The sequence below is a fragment of the Notechis scutatus genome, chromosome 1 (genome assembly GCF_049901735.1).
Source record: "Notechis scutatus isolate UNSWTSFEM ecotype Mainland chromosome 1, rNotScu1.2, whole genome shotgun sequence".
NCBI lineage: Eukaryota > Metazoa > Chordata > Lepidosauria > Squamata > Elapidae > Notechis > Notechis scutatus.
In genome coordinates, this window is record NC_142009.1 from 285,475,457 (window position 1) to 285,498,154 (window position 22,698).

Below are 22,698 nucleotides of genomic sequence, written 5' to 3' on the forward strand. Positions count from 1 at the left end.
CATTTTTCTCCAGGTAGAGAACTGGTCTATTTTGTTTAATCAAACTACAGATAGTTCTTGATTTACAACAATTCATTTTGTGACTGTTCAAAGTTACAACAGCACTGAAAAAAGTGATTTATGATTGTTTTTCACATTTACGACCATGGCAGTATCCCCATGGTCACATGCTCAAAATTTGTATGCTTGGCAACTGGCTCATATTCATAACGGTTACAGTGTTTCGGGCTCATGTGATCAACTTTTGCGACCTTCTGACAAGCAAAGTCAATGGGAAAGCCACATTCACTTAACAATGTGTTAATAATTTAACAACTGCAGTGATTCACTTAACAACTGTGGCAAGAAACATTGCAAAGTGGGGCAAACCTCACTTAACAAATATGTAACAGACCAATTGTGGTCATAAGTCAAGGACTACCTATATTTTAAAATTTACAAAGTAATGTTCCTTGCTCTTTAATATTCACTCTGGAGATCTGTAGTGATAAGCATAATTTCCAGTCAAGAACCGGGCCTAAAGACAAGCTAAAATGTGTCTGTGAAGTGAACTATGATGAATTAGGATTGACATTGGGAGAACATGTTCCCCATTTAGCATCCATCACATAAAATTCTATGAATTTGCCATGAGTATATCTGATTTATTAAGATTAACATTTAGAAATAGAGCTTGTCTTTAGCCTCTAGGATGTAAAACTTATGCCATTAGTATCTAACTGTAAAACCACATATATTGCCCCATTTAAGTTTAGTGTTCAAGAACCAGACACAGGAAGGCTGTCTTGCTGTAAACCCTGCTGCTAAAACTGTAGATAATTCTGAACATAAGATGCCATCTGCCTGTGTTGACTCGTTCTCTTCCCCCCCCCACACACACACACTCCCCCCCCTCACAAAAACATTCAACAAGTCCCTCTCTTTTTTAAAATAACTAATATGGGTTAATCTTACATTGTTACATATAGTGGTACAAGTAGAAACAGAACCTTAATATGTACAGATATATATCTGAATTATAATTGTCATAGGTTATCTTACAAATATATATTAACCACTATAAATACTGGTCATTTTGATTTCCAGATTCGTGTATTTAAAAGATTAGAAATTATCTTAAAAAGAGACATTACTTGAGAACTTTATCTGGTAATTCAGCGTAAAATTAGTTCCATAGATTTCTCCTGCTGGAGCCTTTCTCAGTAAGTTTTATTACCCTGCTCTAAATTAAATACATACAGGATATAATTGGTAATTAAATAAAAGATACCTGTAAAATTGCAACCTCATTACGAAGCTGGCTTTCTTGCTTAGTTGGAAATCTCAGTTTGTCAATGATTTTAATTGCTACATCTCTTCCTGTTTTCCGATGTTTTCCTGTTTGATGAAAAATATGCCAATTAACATGATCAGTTCTAAGAAGCAGAAGCTTCTTAAAATTCACCTTTTTCTTTTATTAAAATCTAAGTTTTGCCTTTTATAATGGGAATTTTTGTCATCCAATTAATGGTTAACCCAAAACAGGTTTCCCCAACTAGACCTTGGCATATTCTAGGATTACAATACGCAACAGTCTTAACTACATTTTCCACATCAAATATAAAGATGAAAGGCAATAAATCTCCTTCACATTTAATCCTTTTTAAACATTTCTGATGGGGCAAAAACAGTACAGTACTGATACTAAAACTGTAGATAATTCTGAACATAACATGTCATTTGCCTATAAGGAAAAACTCATTCTTCTCTATTTCTCTCTTTCTCTCTCTCTTTCTCTTGTCTCTCTCTCATACACACACAAAAGAGAATAGGATAAGAACAAACGTTTTGAACTATTCTTTTTTTCTTGCTCTACACAATATTTTTATACACATTTGCAAGAACAAAGGGCTATGAAGCTATCCGAACTACATAACAGAGTTTCATTTGCGAACTCTGCTTCTACATTTTGTAAAATGTCAATAAATTATGAAAACTTGTTTAAAAACTATAGTTTATATAGTCCGTAATTTTGCCACACAAACCAGGGCACTTGATAGAAAATGCCACTAGCCGTAGTCCACTATGCGCACGTTTCCCACAAACTATTACAGAAAAAGAACTAGGTGAACATGAGGCTCTCAAGAGAAGCCAGTTTTGTTCAGAGACTAGCAGCCTGAGTACTTTTTTTAGTTTTAAAAAGGCAGCACAGTAATACTTACAGGGGAGTAGATTTCTCAGAATTCAAATTAAAAAAATTAAAATGCAAAAGAAAGTACTGCAAAGTACTGTAGTTTCAGAATACTAGAATCATAGTGTATCTCAGATCACAAAACTTTGGGCCACTTGCTGAAAATGACTAAATAATTATTCTGTCTTCCATACAATTATCTTTTGCATAACTTCCTATTTATATAACTTAAATTTTAAATTACTAGAAATCCTGCATTTACATTGCATTTTACTTCCCCCAATGTATAGATAAAGAGTCTTACCCCCATAAACAATTCCAAACTGTCCAGATCCTAAAACTTCATCTGGAAATATTTGATATACTGCACTGATATCCTGTGGATACAAATATTTTGTAACTTGAATTGATTTCTTGAAACTTAAAATTTAAAAAAATAGCAAACAAACATGCCACTGAATACCGCACAAAGGGCAGTGCCCTAAATTTTGGTAAAGGAGGTTTAAATCAATTTTGGAGGAGGTTCAATTGTTTTACTCTACACTGCCAAAAGGGGTCCAGATAATTTACCTCCTTCAAAGCTGCTATGTGCTTCTCCATAATCTTCCCCTGTATGGGGAGGTTAGATCCTGGACAAAATTTGTCCAGTATAGTGAGGTCCAGCGAATGTTCCTTGAGGAAGGGATGAACTAAAATCTCAAGAGACAGGGAAACAACCCCCTCACCCAAGGAACAACTCTCACCACTAGAACCCATTCACATGACATCCCCTGATCAGCTTTAATTAGTCAGGAGGGGATGGACTTAAGAGAAAGTGGCCATGCTAGCAGAAATAAGGACTCTGTCCACCTATAGGCCAGCCAGTTCAAAATGTTCCCATATAACAAGTCAAGCCCTAGGCACCTTCTTAGAACATGAAACAAGACTGGTGTCAAAAGCTCAAATGAATTTGAGTGACTTAATTCAATAGAAGCTGAGAAAATTCTTTTGCATAGCTTTGCTGGGGTATTTCTGCAGCCCCTCTACCCAAGATGGTATGTGTCATCTAAAATACTATTTGCAGGTACATAAGAGCAGAGTAGTACTGATGCTTCACTGTTCTTATCACTACAAAGTAGGCCGTAATAGCATCTCTAACCATGTTTAGATGAGTTCATCCCTTGTTGGGCTCAAGGAATGTTCTAGGGCTTCTCCCATTTTATCTTGCCCAGTTCCTCTATAAACCATGGATCCACAAGAGGGGAGAGGTTTGCATAAGTTCAGTCCTATCTAAGGTCTCAACAGCCCTCCTGTTCAAGGTGTCAACCAAGGCCCCAAATGAACTGTGCAGCAGACTGGCAGCCACAATTCCCAACTCCCTTGGAAACATAGTATAAGCCTATGACTATCACAGTAGCCATGAACTTCTGAGCTGCATCAGACCTCATACCTAGAGAGAGCAGATTGATGCCTTCCAAATTTGTAAGTCTACAAGAGGAATTCTACCACCAACCTAGAAATGAAGTCTAGAAACCCAGGCAGGGAGACTGCTGTGCAACAGGAAGGTGGATATAGTAACAGTAAAAACTATAGAAGACTAAGGCAGGAGCTTTCCCTTGTTACATTAATGTCTTCTATAGTTTCTGAAATTAGTGTAACTAAAATACATAAATACATATGTCACCATGAATGGAATTAAGATTTTATTTGAGAATTTCATTTTTTAAACTATTCTCAAATGTAAGTAAAGAAGGGGGGGAAATCATACTGCCACAATAAAATATGAAAATAATTACCACATTTTCTTGGACTTCGCAATTGGATACAGAAATACTTATGGATATATTTCCTAGAAAGAAAAGATCCCATCATTATTTTATAACATATAATATCAAATAAAAGAATATTACAGTACTGTAAACTATAACAGCAAGTAGGCATATATGCATTTGTGAGAACTTGCCACATGCAAAGAAGAAAACAGAAATAAGAGGAAGGAATAATATATCACTTCTATATAACCAAATTAAGTTAGAATTAAATTGTAATGAAAATATATTTAGATTTTTTCTGACTCTGCCCTCTGCCTTCTGCCTTTACTTACCTGATAGCACACTGACTTAAACCTCTGCTACTGGTATGGACTTAACTGCTGAGGTAAAATGCAGAAACTCATTTCATTCTTTGCACTCGTGTATCCACTATACTGTTTAAACCAGGGGTGTCCAACCTTTCACCTTCCCTGGGCCACATTAGAAGATGAAAATTTGGTTTGGGCCACAAATATAATAAATTATTATAAAATTATTATATAATAAAATTATATAATAAATTATAAATTATTTTTATTATTTATTATTAATTATTTATTAAAAATTATTTATTATTATTAATTTTCCGGCCAAATTTTGCGGGGTGGGGAGGGAGGGGGAAGAAAGCTTGCCCACCTCGTGCTTACCTCTCCTCCTGCAAATGGCCCGGCTGGATGCTGCAGGACTGGAAGGCGAGGACCGGGAGGCTCGGTGCAGCAGCAGCAGCGGTGGGGGGCAGAAGCGGCAGGGGCAGAAGCGGCAGCGGGGCAGAAGCGGTGGCGGCGGCGGGGGCAGAAGCAGCGGTGGCGGGGCAGAAGCAGCGGCGGCGGGGGCAGAAGCAGCAAAGGCGGCGCCCGACTTTTCTGTTGCTGCTTGGCGTGGCACTCGCCTCGCCCGCCTCGCGCCTGCCTCTCCTCCTCCTCCTCGCTGGCTCTTGCCAGAAGGTTGGGGTGGGCACTGGGCCACATTACGAGGCGACCTGGGCGCATGCGGCCCGTGGGCCGCGGGTTGGACAAGCCTGGTTTAAACATTAGTTCACAACCCAGCAAACGGTTTCTAATAAATGTCTCTTGTTGTTATGAGATGCTTTAGTGTTGTGGAGATATCAACTGAGCCTTTAACTGGTCTGGGATGTTTTTGTGTTATACATGAATAGGGGTCAGAGACCTCAGACTTACTGTGCAAACTTGGTCCTGAACCAGTGGATGCTCCTTTGGTAATGACAGGCATCAGGGCATGCTGGATTGCCATCTCCCACATTCTTGCCACATCTGGGCCACAACCATTTGTGAGTACGCTGTTATTAACTGAAGGACTTGGTAGGTTTTCAATGTTTTCCCCAACATAATAAACCACATTAGCTGTCATTATTTCAAAGCAGTGGGGATTTGCTTCTTGTGGTAAAAAACTGAAATTTTTTGCAGGTTCCAGGGATAGTATTTCAGACAATGGAATTTCCTGTGAAGAACAGTTATTCATGTTATTCCATGACTTCTTTTCCGAAGTTTGTTTATTTCTTGCAGGACTGTGTTCTGCTTATTTTATATATCTAAATACTGATTTGTTCTCAACTTTTGAGAACTTAGTGAAATCCAGTTCTCAGCTCATGAAGTTCTATCTCTTCTATGATTTTCTGGTCCTTGCATCTTGGCACTCCACCTGGGGAGGAAGCTAAATGTTCTTTACAGGTCATACTTTGAGAATCAAGAACTTAAACTTATCTTCTTCTTAGCAAACTAACTTCTAAATCAGGAGTTCTAAACTGTTTGCCATGATAGCTCCCCTGAATCTTAATGTCACATTTCCTTTAAAAATTCAAATACAAAGTGAACACAAATGAAAAATGAAAACAATACAATGAAACCTTGGGAAAGATAGATTATGGTAAGGTAAAAGTAAAAAGTAAATGTTCCCTGTCCTCTAGGGGGAAGTGCTTATTTCCATTTCTTAGCTAAGGAAGCCCATGTTGTCTGAAGATATTTCCATGGTCACATGGCCAGCATGTCTGCTGAGGTACACAGTACACTATAACCATCCCATTGAAGTGGTACCTATTTATCTGCTTTTATTTGAGTGCTTTGCATGCAGGAGCTGGGGTAAGAACGGGAACTTATCTTGTTATGAGGTACCTGAATCTGGAACTGCCAACAAGCCAGCATCTTAACTGCTAGGTCACCCTGCCCTATAGATTTATTCTAACAACAGACAAATAAGAGATTCTTCACACCTCTTCTGGACATGGTATATATCTCCCTGTGGGAGATATACCTCACAGTTTGCAAAATACTGTTCTAAATAGCAACAGCTCAATCATACCTCAAACACACACCCCTTGTTCCTCACAATCTACATATCCCTAAAGTTTTTTTTTACTTTATTCATTTATTTATCACATTTTTAAACTACCCATCTCCCTCACAGAGGGACTCACAAATATTCTGCTAGAATCCAGATAGTACTTTTAGCCAAAATCATGGTTCATATTAGAATAACTGAAAAGATAATTACAGAGAGCTTTCTTTACCCTTTCTTCTTGGAAAAAAAAGCTCAGAGAAGGGTTAGGTTTAAATATTACCTCCTACATTTTTCATGGCATCTGCCGGTTTAAATATTATAATTATGTTTAGTAATTAAATGATAAATGTTGGCATCAATAGTGATGTATTAGACATTAGGTTTTCACAAATCATTTGATGAGCTGATTTGCTAACTACCCCACTGGAAATGTCTTCTGGGCATGCAGATGCATGTTCAAAAGATCTCAGGAGGACCTGGAACCAGTTGATCTGAGCTTTAAAAGCAGCTGCAGCCGCTTCATGGCTTTGAGAAGCAGATCTAGAGGGATGTTTAATTCATCAGTGAAGGCTCATCAGATAATTTGCACAGGCTTACTAGAAACATTGGAGAAACCTGGTAAGATCAAGTTTAATTCGAGGTTTGGAAACCCACAATTTCCACACTAAGTATATTTAAAAAAAATATTCTTTCTTGCTCAGATTCACACTGGAGCTGTAGTCTGATTCTCCCCAATCACTGTACTGATGGTAAAAGTAAGCCAAGTTTGTTACATGTGAAAGAGAAAAGGGCCTTCCCCACTCCTAGCAACTACTGTAGATAATCTACTTCAGAAGACAACTCTCAGTAATGTTATTAGGCTGAATTTTTTTATGATGTGCCCATCCAGAGCCAATTAGAGTCAGGCAGCATCCAAGCCCAGATAAGTACTGGTAAGTATGTAATTAAACTTTGTCTTAAACTTGAAACCATTTTTACCTTGTAATATTTGCTTTCAGTTTCATTTTGAAACAAAGTGATACATTTGCTGTCCAATCTCCAGTAATGCCGCTTCCTCTGTATGGAAGTAGAAAATTAAAATACTTTAGTTAATAGTAAAGAACACAGCTATAATGAAATGAAATAATGCAATAATGCAGATTTAGACAAATAAATGGTTTGTAGTTAATACAGAGAAGTGCTTCAGAGCATCATTTTATATTGCCTAAAAGAAATGTGTTAAATCCAATTTCTAGTACTTCAAAGCATCATTTTATATTGCCTAAAAGTAATGTGTTAAATCCAATTTCCCTACATGTTTTGTTATGTTATTCTCTGAAGACTGCATTTTCCACTGGGTAACATTTGTCAAATGTGTCTTTCCCTTCTCTTATAAATATCTATCAATAAAATAAATATATATCAATAAAATAAAGTTGGCAAAGTTTAAACTGTACAAAGTTTCTATTTATCATTCCATGTTAATTGATCAGAAACAGACTGATTAACATACATTTTGAGTCAAAAGTGGTATTATATCTGAAATTATATGTGTTAGAAAAAGGATATTTATTAATTTATTTATTAAATTTATATATTGTTTTCCAATTATACACGAGGCACTATTCAAAGCAAGAAACTGGGACCTATCAAATGACACTGCATCAGGCAACCAAGATGTTCTTGACCAGCTGTAGATCGCCGATGGCAGTAGGGGAGGAGAGGGAATGGTTATGTGTTTATCCCATTTGCACAAATGCAGCTTCATGCACTCATCCACTGCTTGCATGGTCCGGTTCCCAACAAGCCGTGGTCTGGTACCAGGCTGTGGCCTGGAAGTTGGGGGTTCCTATTCTTGACTTCATACTAACCAACATAAGCTAATGGAAAGTAACCATGAAATATGTGGTGGAAAATAACTATTTTTATAGATATCAATGAAAAAAGATTACTCAATCTATATATATAAAAACGAAATACCACTCACGCATCATCACACAATCTCCAGAACCATAAAGCCTACAAATTTGAAATTTGGCATGTATGTTCCTCTTAGCTTCTAGATGCTCACTAAGTAAGGATTTTTTGAAAAGACCATCAGAGCATACGTATTTCACATATTATTATTAATACAGTCTGATGCTAAGGAGTTCTAGCCCCCTCCCCACCTGAAAAGAAATCTGTTTCAAATGCAAAACACAAGCAGAGGAGAGGAGTTTCAGTTTCAGTTTCACAGCAGCAACCAGCTTTAGTACAGAACAGTTGAGCTAAGCCACATCCAGGCTCCTTGCTGTCTCCTTCTTGCTCACACAGCAAATATTGTTTCAGTTTCCATGTTTCAGATTCCAAACAGCCCTCAACTCTCACACACTGACAGAACGCTAGCCAGATGAATACCGATGGATGCTGGTAGGCAGAGGTACAATTTTTCCCCTTATTTTCCTCCCCCAAAATTAAGCCCAATCACACAGTTTCATAGTGAAGCACGGGCATAGAGCTAGTACCTTTATAACCAACACTGAAATGAAATGTTACAGCTTAGAAAAAAATAGATGTTATTCCAATACATATAATAGGAAAACTAATTTGTGGGAACACCTGAGTGTCCCTTTGTACACTACCTAAGTTCTCTGAACACCATCCCAGGTTTGCTTTTTGTGTGACTCTTGAAGCACTTTGTATACATGGAAATTAAACTGCAGCATACACAATGTAATCATGAACAATGAAAGACTTCTGCAAAGTACCCTGAATGTTCTTTATTTCAGTGTTAAATAAATGAATAGGTTCAGCTAATTACTTCCTTACCAAACTGTCTTTGCTTGTGTAGTGAACCATCCATCCTTCTTTTATTACTGTACTACTTCTCCTTTTTGCATGTTTGACAGATTGTACCACTCTCATTAATGGGATATTATTGCTTGTTGAAGGGCTTGAAAAAAAAAGAACAGCAAACTGAATAACATTATTTGAATGAAACTTTCAAAGAGAGACAATTTAAAGGGTTATTTGTTCAACTCATGTAATTCTGAACAGCTATTTATTGCAGCATAATAATATCTAGAATCACATTCATTTGTTATATTTATGAACTTACATAGCCACCACAACATAGACATGTCACTAGAAGGTTTTAAAAGGAGCTACATTGCTACCTGTTTTGTATGATCTAATTGAGTTGATTGATCTAGATCACGGGTATCAAACTTGCAGCATCACTGCTGCTGTCACGTGACATTTTGCAAGGTTTTCCCCATTTCCAGAACTGGAGTGGGCGTGGCCTGCGCATGACACATCCAGCCTGTGGGCCACTAGTTTGACATCCTGGATCTAGATCATACATAATTTACCTTATATCTAAATGACACATTCAATTAAATAGAACATTCAAATTATATTATAATAAAACTAACATGGAATTTAGACACATATCATTTGATCTCAGTATGATATTACTTGGAAAAAAAGAACCAAGAAACTCAAGATGGCAAACACATCCAACAGACCTTCCTCCTCCTATTTTCCCCACAACCACCCTGTAAGGTGAGTTGGCCTGAGAAAGTGTGATTGGCCCAAGGTCACCCACCTGGCTTTCATGGCTAAGACAGGACTAGGACTCAGTCTCCAGCTATCCAGCCTGGTGTCATAGCCACTAGATCAAATTGATCTCTCACTAAGCTAAACCTACCTGATCATTCTGTTACTCTCATCATGGTCAAGATCAATGTCCTGCATGTCTCCATTGTCACCTGGATTCACAGTCACCATCTCAGTATCAGCCACCATGGAATCTTCCATTTCATCTAAGAGGCCACTGTTTCTTTCACTGTCATTGTCATCACTTCCCTCTTCCATCACTATATCAGTCTCCGTTCCAGGGCTAAGCAAGTCTGGAATGTTTTTAAAAACTACATTGTTATAGCAGTCCAGAAAAATAGTTCAAGCTGAATTGGCAACATTATCCCACATCACATAAGTAAACCTCATCTCATCTTCAAGTCTCTAAATCTGCTTTGGAGGGCTTTTTATATTTGGAGCAGATTTTGCAGTTGAGGGAAGGAAGAATAAAACTCCCTGGCTCATTGGTGAATACAAATTTAGTCATTGGATGAAGCTAGTTGAACAGAATGTTATATCTAAACAGTATATCTACTGTTATGTCTAAAATAAATGTAGAAAATCAGTAGTGAAATTACATCAAGAATATTCTCTAACTTCTGCAAAAATACTATATTGTACTTGTGACCATACATTAGCATGTTAGCCAATGCAAAGCATTTTTCCTATTAATAAGCAAGAAACAGCACAACTTTTATATACAATGTAGGCATACGTATTGATCCATTTTATCTGTGGGATGAAAAAGCCTGATGAATATAAGGTAAAGATAAATTATTCCATGGACACAAATGTATTGTTTTTGGCAACAATATAGAAATAGTTTGTCATGGTCAAGGACATTGACTGCCTTCAATGATATTTTTCAACTCCTCTGCCTAATATGACACCCTGTATTTTCTTGTACATCTCTCATTTGTCTCTATTTTTTTAGCTTTTTAAGATCGGCTAATATTGGCTTCCATCTGCTATAATCAGATGCATATAGGTGAAAACAACACAAGTGAGGGGAAAGAATGAATAATAAATAGCATGTCGTGTAGATAGATATAACAAGTTTTTAATCTCAGTTTATCTAATTGTATAAATTACAAAATCAGATTAAGCCAAAATCATGACAGAAACAGAAAGGAGAAGAGGGAAAGAAATTATAAAAAAATAAATAAAGACAAAGACATTGGTGAAGTAGCAGATCACCAGGTGTTATTAAGGAGATGGGAGTAAATGATGATTAGTAGAACTATTGACAAAGTTAAACAACATTTTAGCATTTTGCTGTAGCCCACAATGAATAAAATAGAGCTAAGCCTGTAAATATATAAAAATATCCACAGATTACAACAAATATTTTATCAAATCAATGGCAACCTATAAAACTCAAATCTTTATCATATAGTGTCTTATATATTCATTTTCTAAGCATTTTCTTTTTCGCTTTATTCAATATTGAAAACACACTAGGGGGATTTGGCCATTCCTCTAGTATCTTTTTCTGTAAGTTTACATGTTTTGTGCCAGAAAGAAATTGTTCCCTTAATTATCTTTATAATACAGTATTATAATAATACTGTAAGTACCAATACTGTAATCTTGCCTCTCTCTGGAATGAATTTTCAATAAACTTTTTTCTAATCCTTGGCTGATTGCTTAAGGATGGCAAACACCCTCATGCAATTTCCTGAAAGTCATTCTCCTAACAATTACAGAGGCAAATAAGGTTTGCCTACAAATTGATTCATTTGGGGGAGATTCTTCACAGAAAAGGTTGCTTCTAAATACTGAAAGTCTGCACTACTGAAAAAAGTATGTTATAAAGACAACATTGATCAGTTGAGTGGGGATAAGGTGCATGCACAAGGGTGGGCCGCATGTGAAGGGGTGGGGTACATGTGTGGGATAAGGTGTGCATGCGTGGGGGTTATGGAGGTCAGACACGCATGTGCGGGGGTGCAGGGGGTCACATGTGCATGTGCAGGGGCATGGGGGCATGCACGGGGTATGGGCATGCATTGCATTTTGGGGGTGCGTGTGCATGTGTTTTGGACACTTGGTGCCAAAAAGGTTAGCCATCACTGCCTATACCATTTCAGACAAATGGTTCTCCAATCTCTTCTTAAAAACTTCCAGTGTTGGAGCATTCACAACTTCTGGAGGCAAGTTGTTCCATTGATTAATTGTTCTAACTGTCAGGAAATGTCTCCTTAGTTCTAGGTTGCTTCTGTCCTTGACTAGTTTCCTTTCTTTGCTTCTTGTTCTGTCTTCAGGTGCTTTGGAAAATGGGTTGACTCCCTCTTCTTTGTGGTGACCCCTAAAGTATTGGGACACTGCTATGATGTCACTAGTCCTTCTTTTCATTAAACTAGACATACCCAATTCCAACAACTGTTCTTTATATGTTTTAGCCTCCAGTCCCCTAATCATCTTTGTTGCTCTTCTCTGCACTCTTTCTAGAGTCTCAACATCTTTTTCCATCTGTTTTTTTTTCTTCATCTCACTAATAAATAACTGCTGTTTTTTAAATAGTTTTTAGGGTACAGAATACTAATATATTTGATGCAACTTACCTCCATTAATGGCCACTTCTCCAAGGCAATTATTCGGTACTTTTGGTGCACAACGTTTGTGACAGTTGAATCTACAATCTTTTTAAAGAAAAGATGCACAATTTGCACAAATTGCTTGATTATAATGTGACAGTTCCAGATACAAAGAACCTTGTTAAAGTTGGATATGAGACAGTGGTTCTTGACTTAGACAGCAGATCTCAATTCAAGCAAACCAAGGTTTGATGCTATGTGAAAAAGCTGCAAATGAATTCCAGTTATTTTCTCCTCTTCCTGGAATTACTTCCCTGCCAGCTATTCCATGCAGTTCAATCAAGTGACTGTTCCACAGTATAGGATCATATAAAATACACTGTAAGCCTATTTTTAGAAGGCAGTGATAAAGTAGATCCAAATGATGTATGACATTTTACCTCCTAAGAAAGCTTTGCTATATTTGAATCCCAGCAAGAATCCTGCACTAAGAACATCTGAATTCTATTTGTATATTTGTAGCATACTTTTGCATCATATAGTCATAATCCTTTAATATTTTGTATCCTTTATTTCAATTTTTCTACACTGTTACAGAAAGTTGCTATGACGGACACAGTAGAATTTCAGTCTAATTACGAGAAATCTTATTCGTGACTCCTCTACAGCATATGAAAGTTTCATAAGCAACAGACATACATTCAGGGACACATTCAAGCATGAAAGTTAAAATAGCTAACTATCTTTCAGTAACATATTTCTGAAAACTTGTTCAAAAATTCACACCTATTCACTATATGATACACTAAATCATCAATTGTAGAAAAATAATGCCATAATCACACATTTCGTAATGAGTTGCCTGAAAGGCTAAATCTGGTTTGCACGTGTAGTGCCCAACATTAAACTATACTGTACTTCCAAATAGCAATAGCACTTAGATTTATATAGCACATCATAGAGCTTTACAGCACTCTCTGAGTGGTTTACAGAGTCAGCATATTGCCCCAACAATCCGGGTCCTCATTTTACCAACTTCAGAAGGATGGAAGGCTGAGTCAACTTTGAGCCCTGTCAGAATCAAACTATTAGCAGTCAGCAGAGTCAGCCTGCAACACTGCATTTGAACCACTGTGCCATGGCACAGCTCATGGGCAAAATTTGCCCATTGTCATATCTCATACCATGCCACCAAAGTTGAGAAACACTGCATTAGAGTATAATAATTGGGAGAGACATTGGAGATATTTAATGTAAGCTCTGGTATTCCAAGCTAATGATAAGAACAGTTGTATAGTTTAGCATAGCTGCAAACAAATTAATTAAGATTTTGTTCTCCAAAATACATACTATCTTTCAAGCTGACATACTGTTGTCTGTATCCTATCAGTTCAGAAAAATATCAGCATATAACTCAGGACTCAGTAGCAACAAATAAAATATTAAAATGTTTTAAAAATCTTTAAAACAGATGCATTATTATCATGCTTTCAGTTCTAAATTGCTTACCTTTGCACTGTAAGCCTTGTCTAAAAAGTCCTTTAAGTAACTTCTTGCAGTACTGACAAACTGTTGGCCTTGTATATGAGTGAATGACAAAAGTATGAGGCACTTTAACCTTGGAAAGTAAAATCTTGTCAAGCTGAATAGGTCGCCCAATGTGTGATTGTGAATTCAACCTCTTCTCTCTTCCAAGTGAAAAATCAGGTGGTGATTTCTGCTACAATAGGTCAATAAGATACATAAAGTCATTTTAGTATGGAAGGTGTGTGTGTGTGTGTGTGTGTGTGTGTGTGTGTGTGTGTGTGTGTGTGTGTGTCTTTTTAAAAAAAGAGCTTAAACCAATACTCTAGTCTCTCAGGCTCCTTACAGGAATTCCTTTTTGTATTTTCTCCTAAATGCTTTATGGGTAAATAAAGCATTTATAGTGAAGCAGCCCCGAAAAACATCAGAAATGGATTGTCAATTGAGACTTCTGGACATGAAAAATTCTACACTTGACCAAATGAACCTATGTTCAATTTTAGCAATACAATTAATGTTAAATCCTATTAGTTCTCCAGCATATTATATAGTAAATATGAGTGTGTGTGTGTGTGTGTGTGTGTTTATAATACTGTAGAATACATCCATAAGAACACTGCATACTTTTAAATACGGAACAATTATATTCTTAAGTCATTGCTTGGAATTGACCAGATAAGTTGAAAACAAAAACAGACTTAATCTTCGGCTTTGTGCTTCTTGGAGTAATGTGAGCTTGCAGCTGTTTTTTCTTTTAACTGCCAGAAAGAAACTAAAGAAAAAACAGCTGCAAGCTCACATTACTCCAAGAAGCACAAAGCCGAAGACACAAGCCTGAAGATGACGAATGAGATTTCGTCGAAACGTCACCAAAATACTTCCAATTTTACGCGGGAGAAAACCCAAATAACCAAAGATCCACATACAAATACCCGTGAAAACCTCAGAATATATATATATATATAATATATATACATGTAAGTACCCGCGAAAACTTAAGAAAACACACACACACACACACACACACACACACATATATATATATGTAACATTTCTGCATTGTATTTAATTAATCAGTTTGCTTAATCAATAAGAAATATTTAGAATAGTTTCTGAATGTATCCTTATATATTGGGACAGTTCAGTCCAATGTAGTTAATGTGTAATATGCACTGCTTCCTATGTCATTTAAGAAGATTCACATTCAAGTGACTGAGAAACATATATGAGGCAGTTCTAGAATATTCCCTGGCAATGTTTTCTATTAATGAAAAGCAGACAATAGAAGCCCTAAAACTGGAACTAAAGGTTAAAGCATTGTGTCCCATAAGAAAGTAAATAGATGCCTTAATTCTTTCTACAGGTAGTCCTTGACTTACAACCATTCGTTTAATGACCTTTCAAAGTTACGGCAGCACTGAAAAAAGTGACTTTTGACCATTTTTCATACTTATGACTATTGCAGCATCCTCATAGTCATGTGATCAATATCCAGATGCTTGACAACTGGTTCATATTTATGATGACTACAATGTCCCAGGGTCCTGTGATCACCTTTTGTGACCTTCTGACAAGCAAAGTCAATGGAAGAGCAAGATTCACTAAACAACTGTGGTCTTAAGAAAGTTCTCAACATGGGGCAAACAAAACATTTGAGCTCAATTGTCATAAGTCAAAGACTGCCAGCATTCTTTCATCCCCTGAAACTCTAGGAATCTACAGTCAGAAATAATAAACAAAGAACAGTGTAAAGTAAAAAGGTGATTCGGGGCATGCAGGAGTCCTTATGTTCATAAGGAGCTGCAAACAGGTGATACGATTCATGCATTCAATATAATACATTTTGCAGTTGAACCCAAATCAGCACAGAGCCCAAATGTTATATATACATCCCTATTGTTATAAATCAATCTTCTTTTTCTGCAGGGAACAAGCACAATTTCCCAAAAATGAAATACAATTAGTGAGCTAGGAATGTTTCATTAGCATGAAAGGTAGCACTAGGTCTGAAGTTTTCAACACAAAATTATATTATATTGCAGACATATCTGCTAAAGCTCAGGTTTCTTGTATCAAAAGCATAGGGGATTTCTTTTATCCAGTATGTTTTAGTTAGCTACAGTTTTCTTTGGCCCCGCCTCCCCGAATAGCTAGCCAGAATTCCTGACTCGGGAAGCTTGGATTCTGACCAGGAAACAATTGCTCAGATTACACTATGGAAAATACAGAAGCCAGCTGTTTGTCAGGCAATAAGAAAAATGCTCCAATTAATTTGCAGCAAGTAGACTGAGTCTGGGCAATAATATCCTTGAAATACTACAAGAACCTTTTGCAAATACTATGGAGGAGGCATTACAAGTGCCACATTGCCAAATGTTTCAGAAAAAAAATGATTAAATCTAAAATACCCTTTCAGCAGCAAAACTTCACTATGCAGCAGTTCAGCTTTGGCAAACTATAACCAAAGTTGAAAACAAAAATATCCATAGATCTTCCACTTCCAAATACAGGATTGTCTGCCACAAAAGGAATAAAGTTGGTGGAAGCTACTAAATCCAAATAGGCAGCCTTAGGCCTCTGAGCCACCTGTGACCTTCTCATCCCCACTTTTTGGCTCCCAAAGCACTCAGATCAATGCCATAATACAAACTGGCAATTTTTAATTTTGCTCCTTTTCCCCCTCAGAAATAAAACCTTTAAAAAAGTATTGTTAAGCTGTAGATCCATCCTTGACCTAATGTCTTGAAACCTAAATGTTTGAAACTGTCTTATCACCATATACACACCATTGGCTCTGAACTCTGTTCTTTTCTGTTGTCTTCTTGTTTAAAATGAAACAATAGAGAGCTAAACAAGCAACCTTTTGGGTCATGGCAGCTTCACCCACCTCTGAGAAAACATGCTTGGCATAAACAGAGTGTTCTTTTTGGAGCCATAACAAACTCTTCTTGTTCCTTGGGGTTTCAAAGTAATGTTTTAAAATAATACCTTATAGAGTCCTCTTTTATTTGCTAACTATTTGAATTATGTGGTTTTGTTCCTTGGAATTTTCGTTTTGTTAGTGAGTGAGTGACCACATTTCATGAAGGTATACAAAGGATTTCAGTAAATACACACACAGAAAGAGAGAGAGAGAGAGAGAGACGTGATTCTATGTATGAGAGAAAGTTTTACATAGTATATTTATATACACTACGTATAGTATAGTATATTTTTGTTTTGTTTCAAGATATCAAAGTTGAAGTATCATTTGAAACCCCAAAACTTCCCAAACAGTTTTCTCCAAATTTCTATCTCTGTCAATACATCTGCTTTCAAATTTAGATGCTTTCTGTTCACTGCCACTGATCCTATTTGTTTGCAAAACCTCTAATGCCCAAAGCATTTTAACCTTTTTAGCACGGGGCTTCATCTCTCTCTCTCTTTCTCTCTCTCTCTCTCTCTTTTTTTTTTTTTTTGCTTGCATTGCGTTTTCTTCCTTTAAACTTTTTAAAACTAATTTTTATTAAAGAATTTTTTAACAAAGTAAAAAAATAAAGGAAAATAAAGAAAACAATAAAAGGTTAAAAAAGAAAATAGAAAAAGAAAGAAAAATATTATATAATAGCGGCTTCCAATTTTCTTGAGAACAGTTATAGATACATTTAAATTTTGTTCTCTCTCTCTAAAGTTACATCATAATTTCCTTCTTTCCATAAACTATCCCAGTCTCCAAACCCATTAATCACAAAATCATTTTTCTCTCCTTTCAGCTAAAAGGGCATAATATTTTAAACCCCTTTCTCCAAGCACTAGAGGTATAAGCCACTTTTCTATATTGAAACAAGTTTTGTTTCAATTTGATAAATGCGTACATAAAATAATATTTGACAATGAAAATGAAAGTTTTTGATGAATTAGGCTGCAATGTACCACCTCTTAAAATATCAATATTTTCCATTATAAGCCTTGTCTCCTGGGCATTAGCTATGTTATGATACAGCATAATGAAACCTTAACACATTATCCATATCCCTCTTTCTGGCTGATACATGGTAAAAATATACCTTTTCCATTGTGTTCTTAAAATAGCGCAGCATAATGCATCTGGAATTATAGGAAAGTTTCTCAATGTTTCATTTCTGCACTGAGAATATATGTTTTAATCATACCATTATCATTATTACAACTTACAGTTGTACAGAACTAAGGAATCATGATCTATCTGAAGTCTTACATGAAATTTACAGCAAAACTAGAAAGGCCAAATTCCTGATATGTTCTGATTTGACACTTTAAAGAGAGAAGGAGAGGAAAAAAACAAAAACCCACCTCAAAACTGGGGCTTGCAGGAATCTAGAAAATGAAGACCACATTCAGAACAAGGGAAAAAGAAAATGTAGAGCAATATTATTTAGAAAGTAAATATAAAGTTTAGAACAAAAAGTAACAAACTGAAACATGCCTGAAATTATTTAATATGTGCATTTTCATGACACAATTGTTCATTTATAAAATATGTACAGATTCTATAAATTAATTGATCAACAAGTTCAGAATTGCCCCCAATTGCACTCATCTGCCAACAAAGTAAACACATAGATTTCCTCCTTTTCCTTGCTGCCCCTTATAATCAACAAGAAAAGAGAGAGAGAATTGTTTTGTAAAAATTAAATTCTGCTCATACAAAGTTAGATTTGCTATTTTTAAAAAGCTAGGAAATTATAGTTGGGTAATTTAAAGTTTGAACTTTAATACCAAAAATGAACTACTGTAACTTTTCAAAGTTCAAAAGAAAAGAATGGAAGCAGATTAGAGCAGAAGGTTCCACGTGCCTAAAAAAAACCCTAAGGAATGTTTTTGATCCCAAACATGTTTACCTTGCTAGAACAGTTTGATACAAAAGTTTGGAGAATTCTCCCACACTGAAGAAATAAGAAGCAACTAAGATCCCTCACCTACATTTGTAGAAATTATTGTGCTGTTTCTACAATGAGTTTTGTTATGGGATCCCAAAAGCATTTATGCTGGGACACACATGTGAAAAGCCCATCTACACTAAAAAACACACATTCAAATATATTCGTTTACTCAGCCTATTATTCTCAACATTTAGACATTCTGTACCTGGAGTCCTTCATCTACAAGTGTAGACGAAAGTTCAGCAGACATTGTTCTGATATTACCAAGTCCTGTTAATGAAACATTTGATAATCGCCTCTTCCGGACACAACTACAGTTGTTAGGGATTTTAAATGCACATCTCTTGTGATAGTTTAAGCCGCATCCTGAAAAGAACATAAAAATCTATTTCTCCATATTACAATATAATATAATGTATTACAATATGAGTGCAATGAATACTAGAATTTGATAAAAAGACTACTATCTTTTTTAAGTTTGCATTTTTAAATAAGCAGGAAAAGTAAAATGTACACGTTCACCAATATTCCATGGTTTGTTTCTGTAACACAGTCCTTCTCATCAAAGCAAATTTTTATACTCTGGAATATGCTAATGAATCTCTAATATGTGGAGTCCATTTATGCTGTCAAGAGCATGCATTAAACAGCAATTAGATTTGAAAAAGATTCTTCACTTAGGGACGATCTAACACACCTTATATTAATTAGTTTCCCTTGAGCGCAGATATTTTTCTTTCTGAAGTAATCCAAATTCAAAACTATAGTTAGTAAGTAAAATAAATATGCAGCTTTTCAACAACAGCAATAGCACTTAGACTTATATACCTGTCACGCCCTTGTTGGAGTCTAATTCTGAGGCAGAGATTGAGCAGCTGACAGGGAGTGGGAGTGTGGCTCTGGTGGCTGTGGAAGAAACGGGGGAAGGGCACAGTCCAGCTGGGCATTCAGAGGAAGACCCAGGGCCACCCCCTCTTCATCCTAGGGCACGCAGGGAGGAATGGAGAAGGGAACAACGTGGCTTGTGGGAGAGAAAAGGGCCCTGATCCCTTTCATTAGTTGCAGCTGGGAGAATAGGATATAAGAAAGACGTTTGCACACAGCACCTTGCTGGAAGCAAAGCGTGCATTATCTTTGTCAAGGCTTATCTGGGTTTTGGCGTCCTCCCAAATGTGTGTGCTTCATTATCTTTTGGAAGTCTGCAATTTATTATCCTGGCCTGTCATGTTAATTACTTCAGCATGGTTTGTGTTGGTTTTTTTATTTTTAATTTATCTGTACTTTGGGTCCAAACTGCATTTCTTCCCTTTGTAGACTGTTTTTGGAAGAGTTTGATCTCCAGCCGAGGATAACTGGACATTGGGAGCCAAGTTGGAAGCATTAAAGGGACTTTACCTATTTTTGTGAGTTTGTTGCTTTTGCGCCATGCCCCGAGTCATCACAATACCATTTCACAGTGTTTTACATCTCTCTCTAAGTGGTTTATAGAATCAGCATATTGCTGCCAACAATCGGGGTCCTCATTTTACCAATCTCAGATGGATAGAAGGCTGTGTCAATTTTGAGTCCTGTCAGGATCAAACTGCTGGCAGTTGGAAGAGACAGTATTCTAACTACTGCACCATCACAGCTCCTAATATCCTTTTTTTTTCTTTAGTCTTTCTTGGTGCTTTATCAGTGTAGTAAAAAAAATGTTCTGTAGTAGCTGTGGTTATAAAATTGTTTTTACTATCATAGAGCTTTAGTTTCTATGCCAAACCAAAATCTGGCTAACTTACTGATCGCCATCAAAATCTAATCTTCAACCTGTTTCTATGAACTTCTGTGAACCAGCATGAAAAATATTGTTTATGGGAAACCAGCTAACAGGCAAGGTTAGCATATCTCTTACAGAGAGTATCTTTGTCCATTGAAAAGATTGATGAAAAAGATGGGGAGGGATGTCCTTGAAATAAAAGCACTGACCACAGGAAAATATTCCCAAGAAGCAGAAAAATTCTGCAATAACCATGTTGTGTAAACAAGAATTCTCCATACTTTGCAAGCACACAGAAAACAACCTTTTCAATGTATTTTATTATTTGACTTATGTTTGCTACAGGTTCCACAGTGTATGCCATTCAGTGCCCTTGTCCTGAACCTTGTGTGGATAAAACAACTGGAGTTTTCATGACCAAAATTAGAGATGGTTTGGGCATCATAAAAAATACAAAATGGGAACCCTTCTGGAGAAAAATGCACTCATATTTCAATGAAACCCCACTGAGCTTATATGACAGAGTTATTTTTAAAAAATAACAAATAGATTTTAGTACTGAACAATCCTAACTACAGAAGGAAAACATTCAGTAACTTTTTTTATTTAAACGTATTCCTCTTTAAAAGTTTGCCCTTGCAGCTCATTGCTCTCCTTTTCACTACAAATTGCCAGAACTGCTATCAACATTGGTCAGTTTTATAGAGTACACCAGTCAATTAGGATCATGGACATTCCAGAAGTTAAAACAATCCTATGCTTAATTCTGTGTTTCTGGGACTCTTTTTTATTCAGAATTTAAATGAAGTAAATTTTATTTTTTATTTAGAAATAAATGCTTGCTACATATTCTAAAAATGTCTATGACATTTGTAGATAACTGTTTTTGTACTTGTTACAGCAACATTCCTATCTTTAATAGCTAAGTTCAGCAAACAGATACATTATACCTTTTTTATATAAATGATTTGAATTTGTAACATAAGACTATTCTGTTTTAGACCTTTACTGACTTATTTTGAATATACACAAAGAACAGTGACCATTTTTAGAAATGTTGTTATATATAAGTTGCAAGTCATTCTAGTAAAAAGGACTACACTTTTCAAAACATGTTGGGCCAAATAAAATAAAAATGATTGGAACTTGGAATTCCTCACCCTCTCTTTTGTTTATCATCAGAGAAGCCAGGAAAGACTATTGTTTGAAATAAAATCTTGGACAGCTGTTGTATAATTTGATGAAATACAAGGTAGCTTTCTATATTCTTATGGTTTCTCTATGGCAGGCAAAGCCTGAATAGAATGGCAAAGATAGATTGGAAGTAGAACTAGACTGAATTGAGAATAAACTTAATTGCTTGTACTGATTGAGCTAAATTGCATATAGAACAAGTATAGCAAGTTAAAGGATCCAATACTTAGGTCGTGCCCAGGTCGTGTATCCTATTGTACACTTCAAAATTTCACTGTTAGATTTTCTTTTCCTGGTGGGTGTGTGTGTGTGTGTGTGTGTGTGTGTGTGTGTGTGTAATTTGCACTACATTTTGAAGCATGCCAAATATGTAAAGGTAGATCTTTCACTTGCCTTCACATTTTAGTCCTTGACGTACCAGTCCCCACAGCATTTCTCCACAATGGTCACAGAAGGCTGGTGCTCTGTAGGAATGGACAAATAAAGCATGTGGCCGAATCTGAAAGTCTTCAAAGGTTGCAGAAGCTGGTTTATGAAATAAAAGATTATTGAAGATTTTAAAAGATGGTGATTTAAGAGCTACATTTATATTATTACTGTTTATTGCTCCTCTAAACAACTGAATACTTGAGTCATTCTGGCAAAGGAGTATACATTTGAAGACTTTTTTTAAAAAACTGAAATACAAAACAAAGATTTACCATTTCAGGAGGATAATAATAATGAGTGGAGCATGTAGAACAGTTTACTTAGAGTTTCCAAAGTAGTTGTCAAATCGTTCTATAGAAATCTTTTTTTGGGTTATTTTAGCTAAAGATGCTCCTAAACAATATTGTAAATATTAATACTGCCCTCAAATGTATAATCTAAAAGATACAACACCAAAGGAAAACGGAAGAGAAAGACTTAAGAAATCCAAAGCTCATATTTAACA

At 36.2% G+C, this 22,698-nt stretch overlaps 1 protein-coding gene across 3 annotated transcripts in view; it reads right to left on the reverse strand.

Annotated features, from left to right (window-relative positions):
* The window catches only part of PRKD1 (protein kinase D1), a 107,018-nt gene that overhangs the window by 9,998 nt on the left and 74,322 nt on the right, over positions 1-22,698 (reverse strand). The window contains exons 3-14 of one of the 3 annotated variants that reach the window (XM_026664531.2): positions 22,158-22,289; positions 19,020-19,180; positions 18,225-18,248; positions 13,899-14,109; positions 12,417-12,494; positions 9,923-10,124; positions 9,043-9,166; positions 7,234-7,311; positions 5,139-5,418; positions 3,946-3,998; positions 2,475-2,547; positions 1,271-1,377 (exon numbers count right to left, since the gene is read on the reverse strand). In XM_026664531.2, coding sequence (XP_026520316.1) covers positions 1,271-1,377; positions 2,475-2,547; positions 3,946-3,998; positions 5,139-5,418; positions 7,234-7,311; positions 9,043-9,166; positions 9,923-10,124; positions 12,417-12,494; positions 13,899-14,109; positions 18,225-18,248; positions 19,020-19,180; positions 22,158-22,289 — 1,523 coding nt within the window. The remainder of the gene's footprint in view (positions 1-1,270; positions 1,378-2,474; positions 2,548-3,945; positions 3,999-5,138; positions 5,419-7,233; positions 7,312-9,042; positions 9,167-9,922; positions 10,125-12,416; positions 12,495-13,898; positions 14,110-18,224; positions 18,249-19,019; positions 19,181-22,157; positions 22,290-22,698) is intronic. The other 2 variants (XM_087951763.1, XM_087951764.1) reach the window with 2 other exon arrangements.